Genomic DNA, 20,619 nt, shown 5'->3' with positions numbered 1-20,619 from the left:
CAACAGCTACATAACTCACAGGCATTCTTAGTGCACACACACATTACATTTTTTACATTTTAGTCATTTAGCAGACGCTCTTATCCAGAGCGACTTACAGTTAGTGAGTGCATACATTTTTCATATTGGCCCCCATTGGGAAACGAACCCACAACCCTGGCGTTGCAAGCTCCATGCTTACCAACTGAGCTACAGTGGACAATAAGGAACTGCTCCATTCTACCTTTACAGAGCTAGTGCACTACAATACAGTCAATTTTGGGCCAATTTACTAATTTGAAGCACATAGGTTCATTCATCCCTTCAAATCCTCAAACATTCTCTCATTCAGACACACCAGAACAAGAAGCTACATCAGTATCATACTATCAACTACCCTGACAGAAATATAGTGCCACTGCCAATAACATGAAATCACAACCATGACGCTTTATCATTGATAGTGTCAGCCAAAGCTTGGTACAGAATTACAAAATGTAGGACTTAAATAATACCTCAGTCGATTGACCTAAATTAACAAATTCATTAATTAAAAAAGGCAGCATATGAAAATGTTATGCCAAGTATGCTTTTCCCCCTCTTTATGATGCTGTATAGTGTATACTGCATTTATTTGGGATCCCAAACATTGTATGACACACTTTTCTAACATTCTGTACGCACAGCATTCATATAGAACAAATCAACTTGAGAAAAAAGGGAGAGTGGTGGTCAGTCAGTTCATTCAGTAGCTATTTGCCAAGCAGTAAAATATCCCAGTCGTTCAGGAATATTCAATGAATCATATTTTACAAGACAAGCACAGAACACTACTAACACCCTCTCTAATGCTGCTCTGTTTTGGCATGTCATTGAAGTAGCCCATCACATGTTCTCATGGACACCTAGGAGTGTTTTCATCAGGATTATCACTATGGTAACAAAGAATGTGCAAGGATGTAGCCTGTCTTATCTTGGGCATCTGGCCAAACCTACAGTACTGGGCTACTACACATTGTACAGAACAAGTAGACAAGGCATATGGACATTATTTTGTACACAATCCACTTATTAAAGCGACAAGCTACAACTTATTTTACTCAGCTTTGCCTACTTAAAGTTGAGCTTGTACAATGTGGAAGAAGCAATTCTAAACAGCGGTACTCAAGTTACTTACAGTACACCTTTACCAGTCACAACGCATACAGTATACTGTATCCTGTATCATGATAGTTTTACATAAAAAATGACAGTGTGGTGAAGGGAGGCAGTCACCACCAGGAGATGCTACAGAAGCCTGGGAACACTGATCAGGCCATAAAGTTTGCCCCTTTGGGGCTTCGAGTGGTCCTCTTGGTGCTTTCGTTGGGATTGGGTTTGGAAGTGGTGGGGCTGGTTGAAGGGCCCGCACCACGCTGTCTGTCCCCAGGCCCAGCGGGCTTACTGGGGGATTTCTTCTGCCGCGAGGGGGACTTGGTGGCCTGTCCTCCTGAAGCAGCAGCAGCCACCGCTGCCACCTTAGGGTTCCCACTGCCAGCTCCACCGGGTTCCACAATGCTGTTGATCACTACAACAAAGGAACATTCCGTGTTCTATTAGATTCCATAGGCCTACTGGATCATATGCTTTCAGCTTTATTTAGATGTCCTGAATAGGTCATGCAGACATGAAGCCGTTCAGGAAAAGCAATTCTACATTGCACTCCCAGTACATTTTAGGAATATATATATATTTTAACAACAAAGAATAACCCATGTGTAACTCTTACTTTCTAGTTGTTTCTGTACTCTTCTCAGCTCGTTCAGGATAGAAGAGATTTCCTGTGACAGAATTAAAACGATTGCATTTTCCCATATAATGTCCTCAGTTTTACACCAAAATGGCTACCAATGTAAGATGTGACTGGCTACCAATGCTGTACCTTATTTGATGTTTTGAGGATAGGGACTTCGTTTTCAGCATTGATCTTCGCTTCAATCTCCTCCCAGGCCTCAGTCTTGTTGTGGAATAAAACCCTGACAGAAAAAAAAACAAAGGACTGTATAATCTAACAGAGCCAAGCAGAGAGGAAATCACTGACTAGCTCTTTTCCATTACATACAATTATGTTAAAATAACACAAGGTAGGAGCCAAGGTACATCAAGTTCCCTTACTTCATTTTCTCAGCCAGCTGTTCTGTGTTCTCCCGAATGGCCTGAGAGAGCTGAGAAACAGGGTTCAACATCAAATTGTCCAAAATCACCTAGAGGGAGAAAATGGTGGATGTCAAACACCCAAAGTAGTTTCCCATGCATTAATATACTTTAGTCTAATTCCCAGAAGACCAAAACTAACTGCAACAGCTCATTTTGTTTCTGCGTGAGCCAGCTTTGTAATAATTGTGATATACCTAGGTTTCCAAATCATTGATAGTTAGTGAAAGTACTATTCTAAAATGGAGGAGAAACAAGTGTGACAGGTAAGTGACCTCTTCACGGTTCCACCGTGGCTTAGAGCTTGGGTCTTGGTCATTCATGTTAGGATCCATGTCCATGACAGCAGCAGAACCTGGCGATAGTAGAACCTTCTGGTAGTTTAAGCTGGCCTCAGGGATATGTTGGACCAGCTGGAAAGAGAATAGAATCAGTGCATGGTCCGCACGTTCTGAACAACTGACATGACCATGACTACTGAGACAGTGCCTCAAGGCCTTCTACTGTACTTCAAGGGCACAGTGAGAATAAAAAAAGTTACAATATCTTTGTTATATTGTACTAGAGAAAAATCGACCAGTGTGACTAGTGCTTTGTGATTACATGCTCCAAGGCAACATGCGGTGGTGAGAGCAGTTGAACTGTGAGCAGTGAATTTTAGTTTTGCTGGGATACAAGCCCGGGAAAAAAAAGCGACATTAGTGGAACATGAAAAGGTATCTGTTGCAGTGACAGTGAAAGTCTGTAGTGAGCCAGTGACAGGCAGGCAGGCAGTTATGGTCCTGAAAAGCTGTCACCATAAACGCTCATTAAGAACACATACAACATCCCAGTATGATATAAATCAGAATCTGTAGCATGACAATCCAGCAGCATACAAGTGTTTGGATTAGTGATGATAGCCTGAAGAGTGATGATAGCCTGAAGAGTGATGATAGCCTGAAGAGTGATGATAGCCTGAAGAGTGTGGGAGGTGAAGGGAGAAAATATAAACCGTTGCAGGACAGACAGAGAGACAGAGAGAGACAGACGGATGTATCTGAGGTATGCACCTGTGATGGGAGTACCACTCGCAAACATGTACATGGCCTCTGTACAGTAGAGAACAGAGACATGCTCATGATAATCTAAAAAATTAGAATGGATCCTTTGCACATGTCAATGAGCCTGTACATCATTTTGATGTAAGATATTTAGTGGCACATGTCTAAAATAACTTATAGAGGGAAGGAAATTCCCATAGGCTGCAGTGCAGTTTATTATGCATTAGAACATTACAAAGGGATGGAAATAACTGTACATAGCGTGAGGTGCAGGTCAGGGGGGCATGTTTGAAGTGTATTATGGGTAGTGGGCGGGCACACCTCTTCCCGGCTAGAGATGGGGATGGTGGAGGCGGGCCCGGGTGTGTTGGGTGCAGAGCTGGGTGAGGGGTTGGTGCCCATTCCAGAGGAACTCTGGGAGTCCCCATCCCCCGCCACATCATGAATCTCACGGGCCAGGATGGCAAGGTCCTTGGCCAAGTCCTGACTGAGCCTGGGAAGACACAAACAAGTCACGACCACATAAAAAATACATACGTACAGAATGCATGTTCTACAGCTGCCAATCATAAGACTCAATAAGTGGTTTCAGCCAGGTGATACACAGTGACGCCATAGTTAGTGCCATTATGCCACCCTACTTTGCTATCTCGGCACTGTGTGTGGTCCAGTTCTGGTAGTGGTCATCCTCATTCTGGACCTCGTCCTCCTCAGTCTCCAGTGAGCCGGACTTGGACCGGGCGACTGCTGCTGCTGCAGCCTTCTCCTTCTGGGCCCGGGGAGTCTGTGTGGCAGCAGACGTGTGGGAGGAGCGTTTGTGTTTGGGGGTTCCAGAGCTGGCCTCATATTCCTCCTCAGATGTGGAGGTGTAGTCTGAACCCTTCTGCCTTCGACGGGAACCTACCAGATAACAGCACAGTTGTTCATTTGATCCATATCTCATGCAGTTACAGCATACATAAAAAAAAAAAAAGATTGTATAGGTGCAGTGAAATGTGTTGTGTTAAAGGGTCAGCCATGAAATGCGGCGCCCCTGGAGCAAATTAAGGTTAAGTGCCTTGCTCAAAGGCAAAAAAAAGTTTACAAAAATAAATACATTAAAAAAAAAGTTTCAGCAGAAATCGGGCCTCCCCCCAGCCTTACTCAGCAGCAGCACCACCTTTATAAAAAAATCCTGGGGAGAGCCCTGATGAATATTAATAACAACATTAGTCATTGCCAGACCCTTGGGATTGCCAATACTACTCCACAATAGATACTGATACGTAATACACCATCTATGCATAATATGGGTCACTAATTTACAGTGCCTTCAGAAGTATTCACACCCCTTCCTTGACTTTTTCCACATTTTGCTGTGTTACAGCCTGAATATAAAATGGATTAAATTGAGATGTGTTGGTCACTTGGCTACACACAACACCCCATAATGTCAAAGTGGAATTGTTTTTTCATTTTTTTTTTTATAGATTAATAAAATGAAAAGCTGAAATGTCTTGAGTCAATAAGTATTTAACCCCTTTGTTATGGCAAGCCTAAATACGTTCAGTAAAAATGTGCTTAATAACAAGTCACATAATACGTTGCATGGACTCACTCTATGTGCAATAATATTGTTTAACATGATTTTTGAATGACTACCTGATCTCTGTACCCCACACATACAATTATCTGTAAGGTCCCTCAGTCGAACAGTGAATTTCAAACAAAGATTCAACCATAAAGACCAGGGAGGTTTTCCAATGCCTGGCAAAAAAGGGCACCCATTGGTAGATGTATTTATTTATTTATTTTTAAAGCAGACATTTAATATCCCTTTGAGCCTGGTGAAGTTATTAATTACACTTTGAATGGTGTATCAATACACCCAATCACTACAAAGATACAGGCGTCCTTCCTAACTCAGTTGCCGGAGAAGAAGGAAACCGCCCAGGGATTTCACCATGAGGCCAATGGTGACTTTAAAACAGTTACAGAGTTGAATTGTTGTGATAGAAAACTGAGGATGGATCAACAACATTGTAGTTACTCCACAATACTAACATAATTGACAGAGTGAAAAGAAGGAAGCCTGTACAGAATAAAAATATTCCAAAACATGCATCCTGTTTGCAACAAGACATTAAAGTAATACTGCAAAATATGTGGCAAAGCAATTCACTTTTTGTCCTGAATACAAAGTGTTATGTTTGGGGCAAATCCAATACAACACATTACTGAGTACCACTCTCCATATTTAAAAGCATAGTGGTGGCTGCATCATGTTATGGCTTGTAATCATTAAGGACTGGGGAGTTTTTCAGGACAACAAATAAATGGAATGGAGATAAGCACAGACAAAATCCTAGAGGAAAACGTGGTTCAGTTTGCTTTCCACCAGACACGGGGAGATGAATTCACCTTTCAGCAGGACAATAACCTAAAACAGGTCAAATCTACACTGGAGTTGCTTAACAAGAAGACAGTGAATGTTCCTGAGTGGCCGAGTTACAGTTTTGACTTAAATCAACTTGAAAATCTATGGCAAGACCTGAAAATGGTTGTCTAGCAATGATCAACAACCAATTTGACAGAGCTTGAAGTATTTTGAAAATAATAATGGTAAATGTTGCACAATTTTAATGAATGTGAAATTTTTTCTAAAAACATGTTTTCACTTTGTCATTATGGGGTATTGTGTTTAGATGAGTGAGATGTTTTATTTATTTAATCTATTTTGAATTCAGGCTGTAACACAACAAATGTGGAATAAGTCACCGGGTATGAATACTTTCTGAAGGCACTGTACATGCACATCACATTTCGGATAAATGTCAAAATGACAAATAGCTATGTGATGACGTCCGGCCAGGAGCTGTGTTTCTATGGAAACGGCAGCAGGCAGCATCATCACACTGCTTCGTAGCGACTACACTGAGCTCCTACAGGACAAGCCAAAATACAGCCTACCAGCATGCATCTCAAAAGGGAGACTGAGTCACATTCACTATGAAGGGTGGAAAAGGTCACTTCAACTCATTGTCATGCCCTGTTTCAATACTCTGTGGCCCGTGATTTTATGTGCACCAGAACTAGACATTTTATCACATACAGTGCCGTGAAAAAGTATTTGCTCCCTTTCTGATTTTCTCTTTTTTTGCATATTTTTTTATACTGAATGTTAGCAGATCTTCAACCAAAACCTAATATTAGATAAGGGAACCTGAGTGAACAAATAAAAAAAATGTATACTTATTTTATTTATTTAATTAACAAAGTTATGCAACACCCAATTCCCCTGTATGAAAAAGTAATTGCCCCCTTACACTCAATAACTGGTTGTGCCACCTTTAACTGCCTACAATGACTGTAACCAAATGCTTCCTGTAGTTGTTTTGGTTGAAGAACATTCAGTATAAAAAAATATGCAAAAGTAGAGAAAATTAGAATGGGGGAAAATAGTTTTTCACGGCACTGTATGACTTTTAAATCAAGAATAACAATTCATTAGTGTAACGTGAAAATGTGTCTGTTGCAGTGAAAGTCTGTATTGAGCCAGTGGCAGGCAGGCAGTTATGGTCCTGAAAATTATCATTTATGGTGACCGCTTAAGAACACATACACAACATCCCAGTATCATAAAAATAATACATTTGTATCATGACAATCTCCGGTCAGTCTTAAAATGTGATATACAGTATACACTCGTAGAAAAAATGGTTCCAAAAGGCCATAGGATAACCCTTTTTGGTTCTAGGTAGAACCATTTTAGGATCCAGGTAGAACCCTTTTGGGTTCCATGTAGAACCCTCTGTGGAAAGGGTTCTACATGGAACCCAAAAGGTTTCTACCTGGAACCAAAAAGGGTTCTACCTGGAACCAAAAAGGGTTCTACCTGGAACCAAAAAGGGTTCTTCAAATGGTTCTCCTATGGGGACAGCTGAAGAACCCTTTTAGGTTCTAGATAGCACCTCTTTTTGTATGAGTGTATGACTTTTAAATCATAAATTACAATTCAGGATAAAAAAACATGAATTCTCTGCATTGCTTTGTGCAAGCAAATAGCATGGCTATGCAGATTGAGAAGTTACTCAATGGTGACTTCAATAATACTCACTGGTTGTGCTGGAGTATTTAGCCCCGCTGGAGCGTGTGCGGGTGAGGGGCTGCTTCCCAGGAGCTCCGGCTCCTCTTTTGGCTCCCTGCTTGGCCCCTGCTTCACCCACTGAGGTCTTCCTGACCGGCCCAGTTGATTCTGCACTCCGGTTGGAGAAGCCAGGCCGGGTTGTAGGGGTGGTGATGGAGGACTCGTTGTCACTAGGCGTAGTGAAGGAGCCTGCTCGCTTCCTGGGCATGGCCAAGATGTCCAGTCTGGAGAGGAGCTTCTTCCCATCAGCAGACACCTTGGAGGGAGCACCGATGTGGTCTGAGTTCTGGGATCCCCGGTCAGTCTCAGTACCATCATTGTCAGAGTTCTCTCCCAGGCGTGCCCTGCGCAGCATGGATGCTCTGGTGGGCCGTGGTGCTGACAGGCTGTTGGAGCGGATCAGTGCCTGCTGTGCTGCACTCTTGGGGGTCTTCCCATTGTCCTCTTTCTGTAGGGGAGCTATGAGCTTCTTATTGCAGCTGGCGGGTCGGGAGCCGGTCTCATGGTCAGAGGCCGTGTCAGGCCAGTGCTGGCTAGAACCCTGCTGGTCCCCTAATAGGTCCAGTGAACCGCGGTTCCCCGTGCTGCGCCGCATCTGGAAGCGCTTGGCCTGCTCGGCCTTGCTGCTGGAGTTATCACCGGCAGCTGCGTGGCTGCGGCGTTTTTCTGACAGGCGCTCGCGGGCCGTGGGCTGGCGGTGGCCCTTCTCCTGGACAGACGTACTGGAGGAGGACCTGGCGGCCGTCCTCTTCTTGGGGCCTGTGGTGACGGGGGTGTTCTTGTTGCTGACGAGACTGACGGTGCTGGCTGTATCCACATCTGATTCCCCAGACAGAGAGTCATCCACGTGACTGGAGGAGCCTCCTCTCTTAGAACTGTGTCCGGAGCCTGAGGAGGGTAACTTGACCTCCAGGGAGGAGAGAGCAGCGTCTGCGGTTTCCCTGAGGAAGGGCTGTGGGTCCTGGGCCGTCTCACTCCTCTGCTCCATGTCCCTCAGGGTGGGGTGACTGGAGATGTGGGGGAGCCTCTTGATCTGGACGTCGTCACTGGGTCGCTCCTTGGTGAAGCTTTCCTGCCTGACGAATGAGGAAGTCCCTAGAGCGTCTTTAGACTCCTTGTCCTGCTGGGAGTGGAGGTTTGGAGCGGAGTTGTTTGGCTTGACGCCTGACCTCCGGGGCTCATGGCTGCTCAGGTGCCTAATGAGGACGGTGGTGGGGGAGGTTTTGGCAGGGGCTTCTCGCCCCCTCTCAAGCCCCTGAGACAGAAAAGGGCTTCGGGCCAGGTCCGGCTTGCTTAAGCTACATTCCTCAGAACCAATGTAAAAGGAGGTGGACTTGGTAGACTGAGTCGGAGACAGCTTATCTTGACCCCTATAGTGAGGTCCAGTGTCCCCGGGCGAGGTAGCGCCACTCTTCCTCCCCTGGCTCTTCCTGGTCCTCTCCAGTACAGAGCCATCGTCAGAGCGGCTGGCATCACTCAGGCTGTCTGGGTCTACATCGTCCTGGACACACAGCCTCTGGGTGGTGTCCTGATGCCGGGGCGTACCATTACTCCTCTCCAGGGGGGTTTCTGGGCCTGGGTAGGGGGGTTCGTGGCGGATCAGGATGCTGGGGGTGGGGCTTTCTGGCTTCTCTCTGTCTCCAGGGGGAACCTGGGGAAGCAGTCTCCTGATCCTACAACTCTGGCTCCCATCTGACTCAGAGTTATCCACGCTGTGGCTAGGCATCAACCGACTCATCAATCGCAAATCTAGGAAAGAGAAACATATTTTAATTCAGGCTTTTTTCAGTTTGCTCACATAAGTTCTGAGCAGAGCGGTCAGTGGGTGCAGATGACTCACCTCCCTCTGCAAATTCCCCTTGAGGTGGAGTAGAGCCTGGTTCTGCATAGCTGTCTGCCAGACCAGCCCAGCGAGAAACCCACTTAGGCCCCTCCTCCTGTGCTGCAGTGTTAGCAGACGGCACCTGAAACAGTGGAGGAAACTATGAGGGGTTAGATACAGAGGATAAACATAATTATAATCTCCTTCCAAGAACAATCCTTACATTTTAAAGAGGCACTGTAGAAGCCAAAGGGAGTATCAAGGAAGGACAAATGATAACCATGCATAGGTTTGAGGTGGAACATGCAAACGTTTTAGGTCCCTTATTTCTCCCGTAGCGTAGGATGGTGAGGTTACCTGGAAGGGGCCTGAGGGGGCCCCACTGAGAGCAGCTGGGTTAAAGCCATGCATAGACACTGCTTTCATTTGATCCACAGTGCTACCGTCGCTAGGCCGGAGCATTGCCAGCTCGTCCTTGCCATCATTAATGATGGGTCTATACACTCCGGCATCACTGTACTCCGGTGAGTCGAGGACACCAAACACCTGTCAGGGAGGGACAGAGCATGCATGAGGTAGGTAGGAGAAGAGAAGGGACAATGGGACTTTGCAAGGGGAAGAAGGAAGGAAGGGGTGGAAGGGTGTACTGGGTAGGGGGAGGAAGTTCTAAGCATGCGTCCCTCAAGGTATTCTTATTAAGGTATTATATTGTTTATTCTAGAACTATACCACTTGTAAGAATCGTAGCATTTAACGTCAGAATCCAAACAGTTGAAAAGATACAGTACAATAATTACACGCAGCATGTGAAAAGGTCCACCATCCCCCCTAAGAAGTCATGGTGTTGGCAGACTTTAAAAATGGAGAATGAGTAAGGTGAACCTCTGGCTGCTACCTTCTCACCTGGTCGATCATGTTGCGTGCCTCCTCCACCTCTTTGTCCTGGGACTCTGTTTCGATGGTGTATGTGCCGGCATCACTCAGACTGTCCTCTTCCTCGTTCCTCACCACCCTGGAGGCTTTAGGGTCCACCCCACACACCCCCAGACCCAGGGGCATTAGAGGGGGCATGGAGGGGACGGCTGAGCAGACTGGGGAGGCAGTCTGGACAGGGCTGCGGGAGGGGGGGTGGGAGAGGGCTAGGACTGGGGAATGAGGGGCAGGAGTTGGAGAGTAGGAATGCGGTGCAGAGGGTTGCAAGGGGGTGGAGGGATAGGAAACAGATGAAGGGGGGACTAAGGGAGACGGAATGCGGGTGTGAGAGGGTGACATCATCATCACCGGGGGAGCGGACATGGGAGGAGACGTCTTATCTCTGGTGGGGGACAAGGCTCTGTGGCCTGCATCCTTCATCATCAGGAACTCTGCTGTAAACTCCTTGGCCATCTTGGACTTCTTCCCCACACTGCCAAAGGGCTTGATGGTGATGCCAGAGGAGGCGCGAGAGGAAGGCCCAGAACCGGAGGCAGAGGAAGAGGAGGCACTGCCTCCACTCAGGGGCTCCTCTGTCTTCTCCCTCTTCAGGGTGCTAGACCTCTGGGGCCCGCCGTGGCCCTGGCCCCTCAGAGGAACAGTCACCTGCTGGGTGGGGGGGATGTGTCCGTGCATGGAGTTTGGCCTCTCCCCGCCCTTCCGCCGCTCAAGCTTGGACTTGAGGGCGGAGTAAGAATCTGCATGGGCGGGGTTGGCTGTGAAGGACTGTGAGCGTTTTTTGCGGGGGTTGTCGTCAAAGAACTCTATGATGAATGCTTGCTGGCTGAGGGGCTCCTGGGGGTCGGGCTTAGAGGGGCCCATGGTGGGGGAGCGAGCCTCAGGAGGGCTTTCAGACAGGGGCCTCTCGGGGGCCACAGGAGAGACTGGGGTCAGTTTGGGCGGAGAAAACTGAGGCTGGAGTAACCTTTGTGACGGAACTGACTGCTGCGACGGAACTGACTGGTCTGTCTGGTGTGGCTGGACTGACTGGTGTGACGGCACTGACTGGTTGGACTGAATCGAATGGTGCGACTGGACTGTCTGCTGTGTCTGGTGTGACTGGACTAATTGGTATGACAGCACAGTCTGTTGTGACAGTTCTGACAGCTCTGACTGGGAAAGCGCAGACTGGATTGAATGTTGCGACTGGATCCGGTGATGTGACTTGCTTCGCTTCCCTTTCCCTAAAACCGGGTCCTCAGAATCACTCTGGGTCCCATCGTCATGGTGGTGTCCTAGAAACAGATAAATTCAAACCACAAATGAGGGACAGAAAACACATAAACAGCCCCTTCCCATACCTTCCAAGACCTTATAGATTTCTATGAACGTTTCTATTTGAAAGTACCACTCTCTTACCTTTGAGGCTCTTGATGTTGACGGCCTGGTCACTCTTGACACTGTAAACATCCTCACACGTGGGACGCCTCCTCATCATTCTGACATCACTGTGCACCAACCAATCTGCCACCTTGCACTCGGCTGACATCACCTCAGTGGGCGTGGTGGCCTGCTGCTGCTGTTTCCTCTGGCGCGAGGAGAACTTGGTCACGTGGTCCTTGATCTTGATCTTGCCTGGGGTGCAGTCATCAAACTCTATGGTGAAGGAGGCGTGGCTCTGCACCACGGGGGGAGTGGGCGAGGTGGGGTGGGGAGGGGCAAGGGGCGTGTCCGTGTCCTTGGTGGGGATCTCATGGAGCTCTGCCCCCGGGGACTTGGGATGCAGCTGGAAATCCTTGGTAGGGATCTCAAAGTAGCTGGGCTCCCGATGATAGGGGAAGATGGACTTGCCCTGAGCGTCCCTGTACTCTAACAGGGAGCCATTCACCTCTGAATCTAACGCTGAACCTTCTTTTGGAATCTCTGCAAATGGATAGGTGTCAAAGCACCAATTAGGCTACACAAGCAAATTAAAAGACAAGCACAAACCATTTTTTGTTTATTTATATTCTTTAAAAAGGAAATGCAAACATTTTAACATGAAATGTAATAAAATGAAAATAGTATGAATCGAGGATTCACTGACCTGGGTGACCCTCCTCTGGCCTGAGTCCCTCACTCTGCTGTCCTTTGCTGGCCGCATCCTCCTCCCCCCACCACGAGGGCTGGCCATACAATGGAGTGGGCCGGGAGGTTGGAGTCTCTGAACACGCACCATGCACCCACGCGCACACACACACAGAGCCAAAGGAGAGAGGAGTCATTTCTTTGCAGCAGTCATCATCTACTATTGGTCCACTGGGAGTTTAAAGGTTTGTCTCTACCCCACTAGAATACATCAAATCAGACATACATAAAGCTTGTTATTTATGACATAGTATTTCATCCAATGTGTCCAACACATCCAGTGGATCTTGAGGCAGCGTTCTTTCAAGGTTTTTACTGCAAAGGCTGCAGTGTTGAGGAGAATAACTCTGTGTTGATTTGAGTGTGGATTCAGTTGTTTTCCACTAGCTTATACTTATATCATCAAAGCCTCACAGGGCAAGGGACTCATCAGCCAGAGAGGTCACAACACAAGCAGCCTATAAAAGCTTTTGCATCAGCGCCTTTAGTCGATAGATAGTTGATCATGACCTGTTTATGGCGTAAGGATTACATGAACCTTCTGGCAGAGCACTTGACAGGGGGGGATGCCAGTGTGAATTACACAGAGCTAAAATCAAGCAGGCCATCGGTGCTGAGCTGAACTGTGACTACGGGTGCGGTCGCCGTCACCATGGAGACTGGATGTGACCACATGCAGCCGCCGAAGAGGGTGAGGGAGGCAGAGAGCGGGATGGAGGGATGAAAAGAGGGGGAGGGGGAACATGTTCTGACGGAAATAGGATGAGCTGATGCCGACATCACGGTCAAGGGACATGGACGTTTGCTTTTTCTTTAGAGGAGCAGAGCAAAGTTAAAATCCTCATCATCCTAACACACCATACCATTCCAGGTATTAGTGAGTCACAGTTGATAAAATCAGAATGATCTAGGATATTCAGCCAAGTTAAACAGCTGCGTTTGTATCATTAAATAAATACACCATGTCCCTCCACCTCAGATGCGGAAGGGCAACATAGGCGGATGCAGTGGATTGGGACGCAGCCAAAAAACAGATATCTCTAGCTTAAACTGACTGATTTCGATGGGGATTTTTGTATTATGTTCATTAGATTGACACAATTTTAAGGATTAAGCAGTGAAATAAATGAAGAGAGAGCAACCATGATGTCCCAATTCCCTGAGTTGTCATGAGCTCAAAGCTTATACCAAATAATGTAGTTATCCAAACAGGTCTATCAATATGAGCACTACGTGTAGACCCCTTACCAATGAGCTTTGTTTGATGAGAGAAAAAAAAAAACTACTGTGGGAATATATGGTGGAAGAGCATTTAAACAGGTTTGAAGCCTTCGCTAACGCTTACCTTGAGACAGAGATTTCCTGTCTGTCTTCTCTAGCTTGGACTTGTCATCCAGGTGCTCAGCCCTCTTCCCTTCTGAGGCTTTCAGACCCATCTGCAGCTGGCTGGTGTACTTCTCATGCTGGAACAGCAGGAGGTGCAACAACTCACAAAAAGAACACACTCAAGTTGCCCAAGAAAGATCTAGCTAAATGAAGCGATGGTAGGCCAGAACTGTCTGAAAAGCTAGTCCAGGTTAGGGTGTAGTGTTTAATATAATCTATTAGCATAGAAAGCTGACCTTGAGTGCCTCCTCTGGGACCTTGTGTTGGCTCTTCTCCAGGATGTACACATGGGAATGTAAATACTAGGTTAAGGCAATAGCCAACCACATCACAGACAAGCATTTCAATCAAATTCCAAAGCCGATATTCATATATTATGCATATATGGCACAAGAATTATGCATTTATGACATGAGTGAGAAAAAGGATATCATATCCGAAGCGAATGACATCAGACAGCTTTAGGGTGATGTAGGTCTGATCTGGGATCCTCAGGTCATTCACAAAGGTCTAGAGGGGAACACAACATGGTTGGTTACTGTAAACAGGAGTTATTGAAGGATGACATGTAACATGAGTCTCCATGAGGTCCTGGGATAGACACTGTGCACCACTCATCCACCTTCAACACAAGAATTTCAGTGGTATTTCAGTCCGGTACAGAAGAGTAACTGTATGGTTAAGGCCAGGGTAAACTAGTGGCACTGCCCACTGGACCACAAATGAAGACAAAACAACCCAGATGCAAACAGGAGATGTTTGCTAGAGATGTAACGATGCAGAGATAAAGGCCCTTAGATACAAGTCCTTAGCCTAATGGTAGCGCAGTGCTGATTTGACATGATCGATCTAGTCTAGTGAAAGCTACTTGGAATGTTTCCATGTTGCCCGCCTACTACTGAGGGAAGTCTGCATCAGCAGCACAACAAACAGTTCTGTTAAATATTTAACAGCTAGTCTCCCGCTCCGACCCAACGATTTCCCATCTCACAGCACTATCTGGAGGCCTTTACAATTTAAAAGGAAAATAGTTCCTTGACTATTCAGTAAAATGGACTCAGCAGCACTTTTGGGCCGCAGTTGTCATGTTGTATATGTCATTATGAACTGGGTGGTTTGGGTCCTGGATGCTGATTGGCTGAAACACCATTTCAGCCATGTGATTATCAGACAATATACCATGGGTATGACGCAAAAATATGTATATTTATGCTGGTAACCAGTTTATAATAGCAGTAAGGTGTTGTGCCTAAGAACAGCCCTTAGCCGTGGTATATTTAAGCAATAAGGCACGAAGGGGTGTGGTATATGTCCAATATACCACGGCTAAGGGCTGTTCTGAAGCCTGACACAACGCGGAGTGCCTGGATACAGCCATTAGCCGTGTTATATTGGCCATATACCACAAACCAAGACTGGTTACCAATTTAATTAAAACAGTAAAAAAAAAAATTGGGGTCATACACGTGGTATATGGTCTGATATACTGTACCACGGCTTTCAGCCAATCAGCATTCAGGGCTCGAACGACCCAGTTTATAATGGCCAATATACCACACCCCCTCAAGCATTTTTGCTTAATTATAGCAAGTAAAGACACAGCATTTACATTGTCACTGCACAGTAGCCTACTCATAATTCCCTGCTTCTTTTAGCTAGCATTAACACACCATGTAAAAGAGATAAGTGCCATTACGTGCTTGCTTAAGCTGGTTATCTACTATGCTAGGCTTAGAACTACTTAATAGAATACTGAAACATCTAGGGCCTTTTTATCTCTTTCTGTCTCTGTGTGTAGTAAGGGGAGTCCTTGTACCAAACACAGTTTAACTTTCTATTGAAAGTATTTTAGCTTGTACCTTCCTCTCTACCCCTCCCTCCCCTGGGTACTCACTCCATTGAGGCTGCCTAGGTCTTTGACCAGGTGCTCATCGGTAGCAGGGTTGTAGTTGATGACGGCATGCTGCTTGTCCACACTTCGAGACTAGAAAAGAAAAGAGAACCATGGATGGTTACTTGCAGAGCAGGTTTACTTCAACTGTGCCCTACAATTACAATAACGCTAAGGTAGTGGGTTCGATCTCCGGGACCACCCATACACAAAAAAAAAATGTATGCACGCATGACTGTAAGTCGCTTTGGATAAAAGCGTCTGCTAAATGGCATATTATATTATAATCTCTTTTTAGATAATTTGATACTACATATGTAGGATCTTAATTTGATCACCCTGTTGCAGGAGAAATGTCCTGCATTTGAAATTTCTGACTTCAATTTCCCTTACAAAAAAATGTATCAATCCCTATAAAAATGTCCATGAATTATAATCCACATTTCCTCTTGCTGCAGAATTATAGTCCTGTTGTAGCGAACTGGCTCAAATTAAGATCCTAAATCTGTACCATAAGAAGTACCATTACTACACATGCCGGACAGTGACTGTAATTCCTATAATGTACATTCTGCAGTGATGCAATTTGCAATACTATTTTCAATACTTTGCAATATCTCCATTACTCATATGAAGTAAGCAACATGTCAATACTATGTATGATACTCTATACCCTCACGCTAGGAAGTTTATGGTTACACGCGCATATGTCAAATACTTGATTCAGTCCCTATGGGAACCAATGGAACAGAACCAAAAGTACAAACTCATGCCAAGAAGACATGTAGCCTAACTCCTCTTGCTCAACTACACGTGAGGGAAAGACTTCACTAGCTAAATTCAATACAATTCACCATAAGACGCCTCAAACTAAGCCACGTGGCATCCATTTTACCACACGTGTTATTTTCTTGTGGGACGTGACTATGCAAGAGTTAGAATACTCTCACAACCATATCACCATTTAAAGATTAATAATGAATACATACCGTACTATCTAAAAGCATGTCTTTGTCTCAAGAATCTGAGCGATGCATGTCCAACAGGCCTCTATAAAAGGCAAGTGAACTGGAGGATGACTCACTTGATAATTAATAGTATCTAGTTGTATTTGGTGAATTGTATGAATGATGAGCAAAATGTACTTTACATTCACATCCTCCTACTCACTACTGTGCCTAATACAAATGCCTTGAACATGGCTGTGCAGAGTACACTAACGCAATGGCAAGCTTCACCTTGATGGTCACTACTAAAGAGCAGTGTTCGTCTATCCATTTCTCAATACATTTCCCACCCACAAAACAGTACAGATACTAAAAAGTTGGCCATGTCAGTTGAAAAGGATTTCCCTACTATGACAGGCGATAAGGCTAGATAGCAGAAGAAAGAGGGAAATGTTCCAATGGGTTTATATCCAGGAAGTGAAATGGGACAGGAGCCATCATCCAAACAAGTATCCAGAGTGCTTCAGACAGTGACCTGAAGCAAATCAAATTTTATTGGTCACATACACGTGTTTAATAGATGTTATTGCGGGTGTAGCGAAATGCTTGTGTTTCTAGCTCTGACAGTGCAGTAATATTTAACAAGTAATATCTAACAATTTCACAATATATACCCAATACACACAAATCTAAGTAAAGCAATGGAATTAAGAATATATAAATAAATACATGGACGAGCAATGGCAGAGCGGCATAGACTAAGATACAGTAGAATAGTATATACATATGAGATGAGTAATGCAAGATATGTAAACATTATTAAAGTGACTAGTGTTCCATTTATTAAAGAGGCCAGTGATTTCTAATCTATGTATATAGGCAGCAGCCTCTAATGTGCTAGTGAAGGCTATTTAACAGTCTGATGGCCTTGAGATAGAAGCGGTTATTCCAGTCGCTCGGTCCCAGCTTTGATGCACCAGTACTGACCTCGCCTTCTGGATGATAGCGGGGTGAACAGGCAGTGGCTCGGGTGGTTGTTGTCCTTGATTATCCTTTTGGCCTTCCTGTGACATCAGGTGCTGTAGGTGTCCTGGAGGGCTGGTAGTTTGCCCCCGGTGATGCGTTGGGCAGACCGCACCACCCTCTGGAGAGCCCTGCGATTGCGGGCGGTGCAGTTGATACAGCCCGACAGGATGCTCTCAATTGTGCATCTGTAAAAGTTTGTGAGGGTTTTAGTTGACATGCCAAATTTCTTCAGCCTCCTGAGGTTGAAGAGGAGCTATTGCGCCTTCTTCACCACACTGTCTGTGTGGGTGGACCATTTCAGTTTGTCAGTGATGTGTACGACGTGGAACTTGAAGCTTTCCACCTTCTCCACTGCGGTCCCGTCGATGTGGATAGGGGGGTGCACCCTCTGCTGTTTCCTGAAGTCCACGATCATCTCCTTTGTTTTGTTGACGTTGAGTGAGAGGTTATTTTCCTGGCACCACACTCCCAGAGCCCTCATCTCCTCCCTGTAGGCTGTCTCGTCATTGTTGGTAATCAAGCCTACTACTGTTGTGTCATCTGCAAACTTGATGATTGAGTTGGAAGCGTGCGTGGCCACGCAGTCATGGGTGAACAGGGAGTACAGGTGGGGGCTGAGCACGTACCCTGTGGGGCCACAGTGTTGAGGATCAGTGAAGTGGAGGTGTTGTTTCCTACCTTCACCACCTGGGGGCGGCCCGTCAGGAAGTCCAGGACCCAGTTGCACAGGGCGGGGTTCAGACCCAGGGCCTCGAGCTTAATGATGAGTTTGGAGGGTACTATGTGTTGAATGCTGAGCTATAGTCAATGAACAGCATTCTTACATAGGTATTCCTCTTGTCCAGATGGGATAGGGCAGTGTGCAGTGTGATGGTGATTGCATCGTCTGTGGATCTATTGGGGCAGTAAGCAAATTGAAGTGGGTCTAGAGTGGCAGGTAAGGTAGAGGTGATATGATCCTTGACTAGCCAAGTTGCTGGGCTAGTTCAGTGCAAAAATCACCGTTAAACACATAATGATGAAAGACTTAGTGATACTGAAACCTGATACAATAGACAAAGGGTAGTAGTCCAACTCAGTCATGAACCACCTCAGCTGGGGGCTCCATACCACTGAACAAAATACTCTATGGCAGTAATGGCACTAAAAAGGCCACAATGGCAGTCTACTCTCAAAACAGTATTTTTGTACAAGCATTGTATCTGCTTTCAATAAATTATAACATCATGACAAATAATCCAGTTCAATAAAATGGTGTAGCTGCACCAGTGTGTCATATATTCAAAATAGTGTTTTGAGCTACACAATACCGTCATTGTTGCCAGATGTATGAGGTAGCTTTCACCGCTAAACAAAAAAGGGGGTGATAAATAGTGCTGAATCACAGACACTGCTGTGGCTAAGCAGGTAGGAAAGAAGGACAAAGGCTTGTTATCTGTGGCCAACAATATGGAGGGAGTGTAAATTACACACAACACAGGGAAGAGAAGGCCTTTCTCCCCTTCAGAGGGCTTCGGGAGGATGAGGAGACTGACTTTAAAGTGCAGGTATACTAACAATTAGGTTTAGATAGAAGGAGCGGGTGAGAAAGCATTAGTCCTATAACACAATATTGTTCCAGGATGGCAATAGGCCCGCCATTCGCCGTGTGAGGAAAAAGTCCATCTCAGCTGTTACTATTGGCAACGGACGGCCACATCGGAAGACACTGTGAGGCAGACAGTTCTGAATCATCAGGATCTCCGAGCTGGCGCCATGGCAACTGCCAGGAACTATATACTGTATATAAAAAAAACTGGGCGCATTTTGGATCATGTCAAGGTTGACAACTCCCAGTGCTCTAAATGGCCTCTTTTTCACTGCAGACTTTTGTTGATAACTGATGTCTTCATCTAGTAGCAAATCAGAGTGTATCTTTTGTATTGACATCTAGGCGTTGCTTTTTGTAATATCAAGGGCTGAGGCTTTGACTGGCAAAAGCCTGACACAAATAGTAGATAGACGCTTTTGTCATTGGCTATTTCAAAGTCCAGTCGTCTTTTTCAGAGTAACGTTACAGTCGTCTGAACTACGCATTGAAATGGGACATCAATGTGGCTATAAATATCTGTATGTAAAATGACAGTTGTTGTTGTTCTACCCACACATCAATAAGGTAGTGATCTCCAGCCGACAGACAGAGTGCTACCCCTAACCGGATGACAACCTTATCGACATATACCATCTCATTAAACATACCAACATAAGAGACCTTTGTTGAGAGGCGTCTGCTTCCTTCAGTGATTTCTGTGATGTTTGATGTCCATTTCCCCTTGATGCCGCCCCTTCCTACTGTATGGTAGCCAATCAGATTGTTCTAAAAACAGCCTTTACCATAACACAAATAGTCAGCCAGTGTTTCTGGAAGGATTCTCAGGAGGTGCCCATTTTTGTCTTAGCCCAGCACTAACACACCTGATTGAACTAATCAACTAACCACTGAGCCCTTGATTAGTTGAATCAGATGGGATACAACTAAATTGGGCACCCCCTGAGGGTTCCTCCGAATGGGTTGAAAAAACACTGGTCTATGCTACTGCACTGTAGAAACGCTTGCTATCTCTAGTTATCTGCGCCTGAGGATAAAATGATGCATTTGATTAGAGAGTAACATAAAAATGAAGCCTTTAAAGGAGGTCGTCAGGTCAGGGCCAGGGTCACATCACCTACTTGCAGCATCAGCTCACAGTCCTCCCGGCCCACGAAGATCATCTCCCGTGGAAGCCGGTGGCGGGTGCCAGAGCTGCTGACCAGGAACCATGATGTCACGCTCATCTTCACAGGCCCCCCGGGAAACCCCTTTGCATCCTGGGACACACAGGAGACGCATACAGTATGTCTGGGTAGGGCATGTGCAATGTACAGTATGGTATACATTCAGGGAGGAGGCCATCATCATAATCATGCTCGATCATACTGACCAATTGTCCCTTAACATATGTTACAATTTCTTTGCCATCATAAAATGCATCCAGTGCACAGATCTCTCCACTGTCCCAGTGTTGTGGTAACACACAAAGTGCCGCACACTGTCAAGTCTTATAGACACATCAGCAAATAGAGTTAAATGATGGCTAGAGAACTTCAGAGAACTGTAACCTATTCATCAACTCAACCAACAAACTATC

General features: G+C 45.6%; 1 protein-coding gene across 1 annotated transcript; it reads right to left on the bottom strand.

The window, feature by feature from the left end:
- Positions 1–1,289: 1,289 nt before the first annotated feature.
- On the bottom strand, positions 1,290–20,266 carry LOC311108239 (centrosomal protein of 170 kDa protein B-like; the record flags this gene model as incomplete). Its single annotated transcript, XM_084150856.1, has 19 exons — positions 1,290–1,546; positions 1,748–1,799; positions 1,901–1,994; positions 2,134–2,222; positions 2,448–2,585; positions 3,225–3,263; positions 3,537–3,708; positions 3,857–4,115; positions 7,312–9,090; positions 9,182–9,305; positions 9,521–9,709; positions 10,067–11,370; positions 11,495–11,998; positions 12,162–12,278; positions 13,548–13,665; positions 13,825–13,881; positions 14,018–14,098; positions 15,483–15,572; positions 20,162–20,266. The coding sequence occupies 19 exons, from the start codon at positions 20,264–20,266 to the stop codon at positions 1,290–1,292; spliced, it is 5,568 nt and encodes a 1,855-aa protein (XP_084006982.1).
- Between the last annotated feature and the right edge of the window lie 353 nt (positions 20,267–20,619).

This window comes from Coregonus lavaretus, assembly GCF_964263955.1.
Source record: "Coregonus lavaretus genome assembly, chromosome: 33".
In the NCBI taxonomy this organism is placed as follows: Eukaryota; Metazoa; Chordata; class Actinopteri; order Salmoniformes; family Salmonidae; genus Coregonus; species Coregonus lavaretus.
This window is presented reverse-complemented; position numbering and strand designations above follow the sequence as displayed.